The sequence below is a fragment of the Oncorhynchus gorbuscha genome, unplaced genomic scaffold, assembly GCF_021184085.1.
Source record: "Oncorhynchus gorbuscha isolate QuinsamMale2020 ecotype Even-year unplaced genomic scaffold, OgorEven_v1.0 Un_scaffold_1472, whole genome shotgun sequence".
Taxonomy (NCBI): domain Eukaryota; kingdom Metazoa; phylum Chordata; class Actinopteri; order Salmoniformes; family Salmonidae; genus Oncorhynchus; species Oncorhynchus gorbuscha.
In genome coordinates this window covers 87,501-100,000 of record NW_025746242.1, presented here as the reverse complement: position 1 = coordinate 100,000, position 12,500 = coordinate 87,501, and the positions used below count along the sequence as shown (strand labels likewise).

The 12,500-nt window shown below is 44.9% G+C and overlaps 1 protein-coding gene across 1 annotated transcript in view; it reads right to left on the bottom strand.

Moving 5' to 3' along the window:
* LOC124022890 (oxysterol-binding protein-related protein 10-like) overlaps positions 1 to 12,500 on the bottom strand; it is a 57,627-nt gene that overhangs the window by 29,301 nt on the left and 15,826 nt on the right. The window contains exon 2 of the mRNA XM_046337584.1: positions 6,548 to 6,706. Coding sequence (XP_046193540.1) covers positions 6,548 to 6,658 — 111 coding nt within the window. The 5' untranslated portion in view covers positions 6,659 to 6,706. The remainder of the gene's footprint in view (positions 1 to 6,547; positions 6,707 to 12,500) is intronic.

The window sequence follows — 12,500 nt, the reverse complement described above, 5'->3', positions numbered from 1 at the left end:
CACTAAGGAGTCTAGGTGATGATAGAGGTCTAGGTGATGAAGCTATAATCACTAAGGAGTCTAGGTGATGAAGCTATAATCACTAAGGGGTCTAGGTGATGATAGAGATGAAGCTATAATCACTAAGGGGTCTAGGTGATGATAGAGGTCTAGGTGATGAAGCTATAATCACTAAGGAGTCTAGGTGATGAAGCTATAATCACTAAGGAGTCTAGGTGATGAAGCTATAATCACTAAGGAGTCTAGGTGATGAAGCTATAATCACTAAGGAGTCTAGGTGATGAAGCTATAATCACTAAGGGGTCTAGGTGATGAAGCTATAATCACTAAGGAGTCTAGGTGATGAAGCTATAATCACTAAGGAGTCTAGGTGATGAAGCTATAATCACTAAGGAGTCTAGGTGATGAAGCTATAATCACTAAGATGATAGAGGTCTAGGTGATGAAGCTATAATCACTAAGGAGTCTAGGTGATGATAGAGGTCTAGGTGATGAAGATATAATCAGGTGATGAAGCTATAATCACTAAGGAGTCTAGGTGATGAAGCTATAATCACTAAGGAGTCTAGGTGATGAAGCTATAATCACTAAGGGTCTAGGTGATGATAGAGGTCTAGGTGATGAAGCTATAATCACTAAGGGTCTAGGTGATGATAGAGGTCTAGGTGATGAAGCTATAATCACTAAGGGGTCTAGGTGATGAAGCTATAATCACTAAGGTCTAGGTGATGATATAATCACTAAGGGGTCTAGGTGATGATAGGTCTAGGTGATGAAGCTATAATCACTAAGGAGTCTAGGTGATGATAGAGGTCTAGGTGATGAAGCTATAATCACTAAGGAGTCTAGGTGATGAAGCTATAATCACTAAGGAGTCTAGGTGATGAAGCTATAATCACTAATCACTAAGTCTAGGTGATGAAGCTATAATCACTATGAAGCTATAATCACTAAGGAGTCTAGGTGATGAAGCTATAATCACTAAGTCTAGGTGATGAAGCTATAATCACTAAGGGGTCTAGGTGATGAAGCTATAATCACTAAGGAGTCTAGGTGATGAAGCTATAATCACTAAGGAGTCTAGGTGATGAAGCTATAATCACTAAGGAGTCTAGGTGATGAAGCTATAATCACTAAGGAGTCTAGGTGATGAAGCTATAATCACTAAGGAGTCTAGGTGATGAAGCTATAATCACTAAGGAGTCTAGGTGATGAAGCTATAATCACTAAGGAGTCTAGGTGATGATAGAGGTCTAGGTGATGAAGCTATAATCACTAAGGAGTCTAGGTGATGATAGAGGTCTAGGTGATGAAGCTATAATCACTAAGGAGTCTAGGTGATGAAGCTATAATCACTAAGGGGTCTAGGTGATGATAGAGGTCTAGGTGATGATAGAGGTCTAGGTGATGATAGAGGTCTAGGTGATGAAGCTATAATCACTAAGGGGTCTAGGTGATGATAGAGGTCTAGGTGATGATAGAGGTCTAGGTGATGAAGCTATAATCACTAAGGGGTCTAGGTGATGAAGCTATAATCACTAAGGGGTCTAGGTGATGAAGCTATAATCACTAAGGAGTCTAGGTGATGATAGAGGTCTAGGTGATGAAGCTATAATCACTAAGGAGTCTAGGTGATGAAGCTATAATCACTAAGGAGTCTAGGTGATGAAGCTATAATCACTAAGGAGTCTAGGTGATGAAGCTATAATCACTAAGGAGTCTAGGTGATGAAGCTATAATCACTAAGGAGTCTAGGTGATGAAGCTATAATCACTAAGGAGTCTAGGTGATGATAGAGGTCTAGGTGATGAAGCTATAATCACTAAGGAGTCTAGGTGATGATAGAGGTCTAGGTGATGAAGCTATAATCACTAAGGGGTCTAGGTGATGAAGCTATAATCACTAAGGGGTCTAGGTGATGAAGCTATAATCACTAAGGAGGTCTAGGTGATGAAGCTATAATCACTAAGGAGTCTAGGTGATGAAGCTATAATCACTAAGGAGTCTAGGTGATGATAGAGGTCTAGGTGATGAAGCTATAATCACTAAGGAGTCTAGGTGATGATAGAGGTCTAGGTGATGAAGCTATAATCACTAAGGGGTCTAGGTGATGAAGCTATAATCACTAAGGGGTCTAGGTGATGATAAGAGCGTCTGCTAAATGACTTAAATGTAAATGTAAATGTGATGATAGAGGTCTAGGTGATGATAGAGGTCTAGGTGATGAAGCTATAATCACTAAGGGGTCTAGGTGATGAAGCTATAATCACTAAGGGGTCTAGGTGATGAAGCTATAATCACTAAGGAGTCTAGGTGATGATAAGAGTCTAGGTGATGAAGCTATAATCACTAAGGAGTCTAGGTGATGAAGCTATAATCACTAAGGAGTCTAGGTGATGAAGCTATAATCACTAAGGAGTCTAGGTGATGAAGCTATAATCACTAAGGAGTCTAGGTGATGAAGCTATAATCACTAAGGAGTCTAGGTGATGAAGCTATAATCACTAAGGAGTCTAGGTGATGATATAATCACTAAGGTCTAGGTGATGAAGCTATAATCACTAAGGAGTCTAGCTGATGATAGAGGTCTAGGTGATGAAGCTATAATCACTAAGGGGTCTAGGTGATGAAGCTATAATCACTAAGGAGTCTAGGGATGTCACTAAGGAGTAGGTGATGAAGCTAGCTATAATCACTAAGGAGTCTAGGTGATGAAGCTATAATCACTAAGGAGTCTAGGTGATGAAGCTATAATCACTAAGGAGTCTAGGTGATGATAGAGGTCTAGGTGATGAAGCTATAATCACTAAGGAGTCTAGCTGATGATAGAGGTCTAGGTGATGAAGCTATAATCACTAAGGGGTCTAGCTGATGAAGCTATAATCACTAAGGGGTCTAGGTGATGATAAGAGCGTCTGCTAAATGACTTAAATGTAAATGTAAATGTGATGATAGAGGTCTAGGTGATGATAGAGGTCTAGGTGATGAAGCTATAATCACTAAGGGGTCTAGGTGATGAAGCTATAATCACTAAGGGGTCTAGGTGATGAAGCTATAATCACTAAGGAGTCTAGGTGATGATAGAGGTCTAGGTGATGAAGCTATAATCACTAAGGAGTCTAGCTGATGATAGAGGTCTAGGTGATGAAGCTATAATCACTAAGGAGTCTAGGTGATGAAGCTATAATCACTAAGGAGTCTAGGTGATGAAGCTATAATCACTAAGGAGTCTAGGTGATGAAGCTATAATCACTAAGGAGTCTAGGTGATGATAGAGGTCTAGGTGATGAAGCTATAATCACTAAGGGGTCTAGGTGATGAAGCTATAATCACTAAGGGGTCTAGGTGATGAAGCTATAATCACTAAGGGGTCCAGACATTTACCACAGTACTCCAGATTATAACCTGCATTACGTTGTATAATCCCATTACGGTTCAGTCTATCATCACACACGGTGGGGTTCATCGAACCACATGAGCAGAGCAGCTGTGACACACACCATCGTGAGTTCAGTCAGGCGCAGTCACTGCACTCACCTGGCTGCCCATTATAGACACTCATGACAGGCAGTCACTTCCTCATTCAGTCAGCCAGTCTGTCACCAGGATGACAGAACAGAGAGACTGAAACCTCCAACTTCAGGCTGACAAACAGTTTCTTCACTGTTATATCTTAAGGCGGTTGTTCAGATAAGCATTTGTGAAATTGGACCATATGATCACAGGGATACATGTTTTGGAGACACAAGGTGTTTTATATTCTTCAGAATAACATGGTATTTCTCCTGTCCTGTAGACTGAATTAGCTCAAGGTGGGATGAGGAGAGGAGAGGAGAGGAGAGGAGAGGAGAGGAGAGGAGAGGAGAGGAGAGGAGAGGAGAGGAGAGGAGAGGAGAGGAGAGGAGAGGAGAGGAGAGGAAAGGAAAGGAGAGTGTTGAGTACAGGAGAGGAGAGGAGAGGAGAGGAGAGGAGAGGAGGGAGAGGAGAGGAGGAGAGGAGAGGAGAGGAGAGGGAGGGAGAGGAGAGGAGAGGAGAGGAGAGGAGAGGAGAGGAGAGGAGAGAGGAGAGGAGAGGAGAGGAGGGAGAGGAGAGGAGAGTTGGAGGGAGGAGGGGGAGGAGAGGGAGAGGAGAGGAGAGGAGAGGAGAGAGAGGAGAGGAGAGAGAGGAGAGGAGAGGAAAGGAGAGTGTTGAGTACAGGAGAGGAGAGAGAGGAGAGGAGAGGAGAGGAGAGGAGAGGAGAGGAGAGGAGAGGAGAGAGAGAGGAGAGGAGAGGAGAGGAGAGGAGAGGAGAGGAGAGGGAGAGGAGAGGAGAGGAGAGGAGAGTTGGAGGGAGGAGGGGGAGGAGAGGAGAGGTGAAGTAAGGAGAGTAGAGGAGAAGAGGAGTAGAGGTCAGAGTGTTGAGTACAGGAGAAGGACTGGACAGATGGAGGCTTGGGGAATGAACTAGCAACTAAATAATGAATACATTCTCTCCCTCTCTCTGTGTACAAGTACAGTGTGCTAGGTAGATAAGTTTATCTGTGTCAGCACCTGGTGCTCTGTGCCATCTGTGACTGTGTGAAGAGAGCAGAGAGCTGTGTTCTGTTTCACTATCTTGGGGGGGGGGGGGGGTTCTGTTGTTGGTTCACTGTTAGAACACTGGCCACTGACTATAGTTGTTGTCCATTTCACTGGTGTGAATGTGTGTAAAGCTCACTGGTGTCCTTGACTAAGACCTCTTCCCCACTAAGTTGTACACATCAAGTCCTTGATGCAGTCCTGTTGTTATACAGTTACCAAGCAACGACTACCATTGATAAACGCAGATGAACAGTGTGACCCAAGTGTGGTTCTTACCCGTGTAGTGAGATGTACCCAACAAGGGTTCATGTCCAGTTAGATTACAGTAGATGGTGTTTGATTTAACTTCCATCCGGTGATATAGACCCAAGTGAAATATATTGGAACACAGCTGAGCCTTTTGTTAATCACCCAGTCATCTCTGATGTTCTGAATATGCTTCACAGCCAACGCTAGACAAGCATTTGTGTAAGTTTATCATAGCCTAGCATAGCATTATGCCTTGCTAGCAGCAGGCAACCTTGTCACGGATATCAGAAAAGCAAATCAAATGAAATCGTTTACCTTTGATGAACTTCGGATGTTTTCACTCACGAGACTCCCAGGTCGACAGCCAAAGTTCATTTTTTTCCCCAAATATTATTTTTGTAGGCGAAACAGCTCCGTTTGTTATTCACGTTTGGCTGAGAAATCGCCCGGAAATTGCCAATTAGCTCCATAATATCAACAGAAACATGGCAAACGTTGTTTATAATCAATCCTCAAGGTGTTTTTTTAATATCTATTCGATAATATATCCGTCGGGACAATTCGTTTTTCAGGAGGACCGATTGGAGTAATGGCTACCTCTGTATTTTACGCGAGAATCTCTCTCGGAGCCACCATGTGACCACTTACGCAATGTAGCCGCCTACGGCTATTCTTCAACAGAAATGCGTCCAACTACATCACAATGCTGTAGACACCTTGGAGAATACGTAGAAAGCGTAAGCTAGTTGGTGGTACATTCACAGCCAAATAGGGAGTCATTGGAACGCAGCGCTTTCAAAACCTGCTTTCGCCTGCAACATCAGTTCTGTTATACTCACAGACAATATCTTTACAGTTTTGGAAACGTTAGAGTGTTTACTATCGAAAGCTGTCAATTATATGCATATTCTAGCATCTTTTCCTGACAAAATATCCCGTTTAAAACGGGAACATTTTTTTCTTCCAAAATGAAAATACTGCCCCCTAGTACCAACAGGTTTTAAGGGCTCGTAAGTAAGCATTTCACTGTGAGGTCTACTACACCTGTTGTATTCAGCATTTCACTGTAAGGTCTACTACACCTGTTGTATTCAGCATTTCACTGTGAGGTCTACTACACCTGTTGTATTCAGCATTTCACTGTAAGGTCTACTACACCTGTTGTATTCAGCATTTCACTGTAAGGTCTACTACACCTGTTGTATTCAGCATTTCACTGTGAGGTCTACTACACCTGTTGTATTCAGCATTTCACTGTGAGGTCTACTACACCTATTGTATTCAGCATTTCACTGTGAGGTCTACTACACCTGTTGTATTCAGCATTTCACTGTAAGGTCTACTACACCTGTTGTATTCAGCATTTCACTGTAAGGTCTACTACACCTGTTGTATTCAGCATTTCACTGTAAGGTCATGTGACTAATAAAATGTGATTTGATTTGATATGACGTCAGGCCAAGATGCTCGACTCTTGACGTCAGGCCAAGATGCTCGACTCTTGGTGGCAGCAATAAAGAAATCACCATCTGAGCCCAATTATAATCCTAAAGTTGTGTGAAATACACTCATAACATGTAAATAAAGGCTTTCTTTTTGTTGTTGCCGGCGTTCTATAAAAAGTCCCCCTCGTTCTGTCACCGACTTGTGCGCATCGCCATCGTTGAGGGCAATGTTTTGTAAACACAGAAAGGGGTCTATACAGTAGATCGTCACTGGTCAGGTGTTAGGGTCTTACCCGTGTGAGGTCCATGCCCAGTTTGAGCTGCGACAGCAGGTGAAGGATCATGTTCCGTTGGTCCTCTCTGACTCCCAGGTCCTCTTCCTCGTTGTCCTCTGTGTCTGTCATCTCTTCACTGGGGTCTATAGACTCTGGGGTGGGAGGGGCCTGCTGGGGCTGGGACAACATAACAGAGGGTTAGAGGACAGGGTTAGAGTACTGGGGTCTATAGGCTCTGGGGAGGGGGGGACAACAACATAACAGAGGGTTAGAGGACAGGGTTAGAGTACTGGGGTCTATAGACTCTGGGGTGGGAGGGGCCTGCTGGGGCTGGGACAACATAACAGAGGGTTAGAGGACAGGGTTAGAGTACTGGGGTCTATAGGCTCTGGTGGGGGGGACAACATAACAGAGGGTTAGAGGACAGGGTTAGAGTACTGGGGTCTATAGGCTCTGGTGGGGGGACAACATAACAGAGGGTTAGAGGACAGAGTTAGAGTACTGGGGTCTATAGGCTCTGGTGGGGGACAACATAACAGAGGGTTAGAGGACAGGGTTAGAGTACTGGGGTCTATAGGCTCTGGTGGGGGGACAACATAACAGAGGGTTAGAGGACAGGGTTAGAGTACTGGGGTCTAGTCTATAGGCTCTGGTGGGGGGACAACATAACAGAGGGTTAGAGGACAGGGTTAGAGTACTGGGGTCTATAGGCTCTGGGGAGGGGGGACAACATAACAGAGGGTTAGAGGACAGAGTTAGAGTACTGGGGACTATAGGCTCTGGGGGGGACAACATAACAGAGGGTTAGAGGACAGGGTTAGAGTACTGGGGTCTATAGGCTCTGGTGGGGGGACAACATAACAGAGGGTTAGAGGACAGGGTTAGAGTACTGGGGTCTATAGGCTCTGGGGGGACAACATAACAGAGGGTTAGAGTACTGGAGTCTATAGACTCTGGTGGGGGGACAACATAACAGAGGGTTAGAGGACAGGGTTAGAGTACTGGGGTCTATAGGCTCTGGGGGGGGGCAACATAACAGAGGGTTAGAGTACTGGGGTCTATAGGCTCTGGGGGGGGACAACATAACAGAGGGTTAGAGGACAGGGTTACAGTACTGGGGTCTATAGGCTCTGGGGGGGGGACAACATAATGGGGCTCTAGGTGACAGCAACAGAGGGTTAGAGGACAGGGTTAGAGTACTGGGGTCTATAGGCTCTGGTGGGGGGGACAACATAACAGAGGGTTAGAGGACAGGGTTAGAGTACTGGGGTCTATAGGCTCTGGTGGGGGGGACAACATAACAGAGGGTTAGAGGACAGGGTTAGAGTACTGGGGTCTATAGGCTCTGGGGGGGACAACATAACAGAGGGTTAGAGGACAGGGTTAGAGTACTGGGGTCTATAGGCTCTGGGGGGGGGGGGGTATAGACAACATAGCAGAGGGTTAGAGGACAGGGTTAGAGTACTGGGGTCTATAGACTCTGGGGGGGGGGGAGGGACAACATAACAGAGGGTTAGAGGACAGGGTTAGAGTACTGGGGTCTATAGGCTCTGGGGGGGGGGACAACATAGCAGAGGGTTAGAGGACAGGGTTACAGTACTGGGGTCTATAGGGTCTGGGGGGGACAACATAACAGAGGGTTAGAGGACAGGGTTAGAGTACTGGGGTCTATAGACTCTGGGGTGGGAGGGGCCTGCTGGGGCTGGGACAACATAACAGAGGGTTAGAGGACAGGGTTAGAGTACTGGGGTCTATAGGCTCTGGGGGGGGGGGAAGACAACATAACAGAGGGTTAGAGGACAGGGTTACAGTACTGGGGTCTATAGGCTCTGGGGGGGGGACAACATAACAGAGGGTTAGAGGACAGGGTTAGAGTACTGGGGTCTATAGGCTCTGGGGGGGGGACAACATAACAGAGGGTTAGAGGACAGGGTTAGAGTACTGGGGACTATAGGCTCTGGGGGGAGGACAACATAACAGAGGGTTAGAGGACAGGGTTAGAGTACTGGGGTCTATAGGCTCTGGGGGGGGATGGTGTTTGATTTAACAACATAACAGAGGGTTAGAGGACAGGGTTAGAGTACTGGGGTCTATAGGCTCTGGGGGGGGTCACGGATATCAGAAAAGCAACATAACAGAGGGTTAGAGGACAGGGTTAGAGTACTGGGGTCTATAGACTCTGGGGGAGGGGACAACATAACAGAGGGTTAGAGGACAGGGTTAGAGTATGGGGTCTATAGACTCTGGGGGGCAACATAACAGAGGGTTAGAGGACAGGGTTAGAGTACTGGGGTCTATAGGCTCTGGGGGGGGGCAACATAACAGAGGGTTAGAGGACAGGGTTACAGTACTGGGGTCTATAGACTCTGGGGGGGCAACATAACAGAGGGTTAGAGGACAGGGTTACAGTACTGGGGTCTATAGACTCTGGGGGAGGGGACAACATAACAGAGGGTTAGAGGACAGGGTTACAGTACTGGGGTCTATAGACTCTGGGGGAGGGGACAACATAACAGAGGGTTAGAGGACAGGGTTAGAGTACTGGGGTCTATAGACTCTGGGGGGGGGCAACATAACAGAGGGTTAGAGGACAGGGTTAGAGTACTGGGGTCTATAGGCTCTGGGGGGGACAACATAACAGAGGGTTAGAGGACAGGGTTACAGTACTGGGGTCTATAGACTCTGGGGGAGGGGACAACATAACAGAGGGTTAGAGGACAGGGTTACAGTACTGGGGTCTATAGGCTCTGGGGGGGGGCTGCAACATAACAGAGGGTTAGAGGACAGGGTTACAGTACTGGGGTCTATAGACTCTGGGGGGGGGCAAGATAACACAGCACACACACACAAAAAACACAAAGCACTCACACACAAAAAACACACAAAACACACACACACAAAAAACACACAAAACACACAAAACACACAAGCGCTCCAAAAATGTAGGTTTCTCTTCAATACTTAGAGAATGTCCGCAATGCGTGGGTAACTGCACCCGCAGGGTGACTAGTGTGACTACCTGTTATTCACAGCTTGTTCAGGAAAACATTCCTGAAAGATTAGCACATGAACCAGATTTACTCTGTGCTCACTCCCCCTTCCTCCCCCAGCCTCCCTCTTCCTCCCCGTCTCCCCCCACTGTCCTCAGAGCACTTTAAGGCAGCAAATGCATTTGGTTTCATTTGGTTTCTACAGCAGCAGATCATTTTAGACTTATATATTGTTCCTAATGCATAATGTTAGGCAGTAGCATGGAAGTACGAGGCCCAAAGCATTCTGGGAGCTGAAAAAGCCTTGCTCTCTCCCCCTCTCTTTCTCTAGTTCTCTCTCTCTCTCTCTCTCTCTCTCTCTCTCTCTCTCTCTCTCTCTCTCTCTCTCTCTCTCTCTCTCTCTCTCTCTCTCTCTCTTTCCCTCTCTCTCTCTCTCTCTCTCTCTCTCTCTCTCTCTCTCTCTCTCTCTCTCTCTCTCCCTCTCTCTCTCTCTCTCTCTCTCTCTCTCTCTCTCTCTCTCTCTCTCTCTCTCTCTCTCTCTCTCTCTCTCCCTCTCTTTCTCTAGTTCTCTCTCTCTCTCTCTCTCTCTCTCTCTCTCTCTCTCTCTCTCTCTCTCTCTCTCTCTCTCTCTCTCTCTCTCTCTCTCTCTTCTCTCTCTCTCTCTCTCTCTCTCTCTCTCTCTCTCCCTCTCTCTCACTCTCTCTCTCTCTCTCTCTCTCTCTCTCTCTCTCTCTCTCTCTCTCTCTCTCTCTCTCTCCCTCTCTCTCTCTCTCTCTCTCTCTCTCTCCTCTTTCTCTCTCTCTGACTCTTTCCTTCTCTCCCAGATGAAGGTAGACTGGGGAGTGTGTGTTGCTGCCAGCTGCCCAGTGAGGTGAGATGGCACACTGTGGTATTTCACCCAGTAGATATGGGAGTTTATCAAAATTGTATTTGCATTCAAATTCTTTGTGGATCTGTGTAATCTGAGGGAAATATGTGTCTCTAATATGGTCATTCATTTGACAGGAGGTTAGAAAGTGCAGCTCAGTTTCCACCTCATTTTGTGGGCAGTGAGCACATAGCCTGTCTTCTCTTGGGAGCCAGGTCTGTCTACCACATGCATGATTTGGTGTTTTACACTGAGGATATTTTTGCAGAATTCTGCATGAAGAGTCTCAATTTTGTGTTTGTCCCATTTTGTGAAGTCCTGGTTGGTATGTCGAATTTTATGCTCCTTTTATGCTCCTTTTGATGGCATAGAAGCCCCTTCTTATGTATAGTTTTTTGTGTGCTCTAGGGCAACAGTCTCTAGATGGAATTCGTATTTGTGGTCCTGGTGACTGGACCTTTTTTGGAACACCATTATTTTGGTCTTACTGAGATTTACTGTCAGGGCCCAGGTCTGACAGAATCTGTGCAGAAGATCTAGGTGCTGCTGTAGGCTGTTCTTGTTTGCGGACAGAAGCACCAGATCATCAGAAAACAGTAGACATTTGACTTCAGATTCTCGTAGGGTGAGGCCGGGTGCTGCAGACTGTTCTAGAGCCCGTGCCAATTAGTTGATATATATGTTGAAGAGTGTGGGGCTTAAGCTGCATCCCTGTCTCACCCCACGACCCTGTGGAAAGAAATGTGTGTGTTTTTGTGAAGTTTAACCTCACTTGTTGTTTGTGTACATAGATTTTATAATGTTGCATCTTTTTCCCCCAAAACCACTTTCCATTCATTTGTATAGCAGACACTCATGCTAAATTGAATGAAAAATGTTTTTGAAATTAACAAAACGTGAGAATAATTTGCCTTTGTTAAGGTTTGTTTGTCTGTCGTCTCTCTTTTTCTACCCCTTTCTCTCTCTCTTTCTCTCTGTCCCAACTCTCTCTTTCTCTATGTCACTCTCTCTTTCTCTCTGTCCCAACTCTCTCTTTCTCTCTGTCACTCTCTCTTTCTCTATGTCACTCTCTCTTTCTCTCTGTCCCAACTCTCTCTTTCTCTATGTCACTCTCTCTTTCTCTCTGTCCCAAATCTCTCTTTCTCTATGTCACTCTCTCTTTTCTCACTCTATCTCTCTGTCTCTCTCTCTACTTCTTTCTCTCTCTACCTCTCTCTACCTCTCTATTTCTCTCTATATATTTCTATTTCTCTCTCTCTCTCTATTTCTATTTCTATCTCTTTCTATTTCTTTCTATTTCTATCTCTTTCTATTTCTTTCTATTTCTCTCTCTTTCTCTCTCTCTATCTCTGTACCTCTCTCTCTACCTCTCTCTCTACTTCTCTCTCCCTCTCTCTCTCTACCTCTCGCTTTCTCTCTCTACATCTCTCTTTCTCTACCTCTCTCGCTCTCAATATTCAAAAACATGTGTTTTTTAAATATTGACTAGCGGATTGTCAAGGATACACAGAAATTAAAAAAATATGTGTGGAGTTTTTAGCTGTAATTATTTGTTTACTATAGGCTGAAAAGACAACATATATTTGGTGAGAATTACTACATAGGGAAGTAAATATATTCTAGCTCTTAAAGAGGCAGTAGCCTAAAAAATTATATATATATTACAGCCTTCCCATTGGACACTGGTTGAATCAACAATGTTTTCACGTAGTTTCAATACCCAGTGGGTTATTTAGTCTGCAGTTATTCTCCTTTACAAATAAATAGTCGATTCTGATTACAATTATTATGTCAAATTTTTTTAAACTAATTTTAATTTTTAACTAAATGCAATCTATTTTCGTCAAAAATGTAACTAGTTATATCTAGCTGTCCGATAACACATTCTGATGGAATGGCTTGTCCTGCAACTTTGTAAAAACCCAGAGAAAAGGTCTTGGTTCTTTCCTAAACATAGCGTGTCAATACAAAGAGGACTCGGACAACAAAATAGTTGATGTGAACTGGCAAAAGAGTTGAGTCCTCATTCAAAGGAAGTGTGAATACAAAAGAGAACTGAGATATTTACAGCATCACTACAGTGACCCACAAAACAAGCCTGGGGGACCAGAGA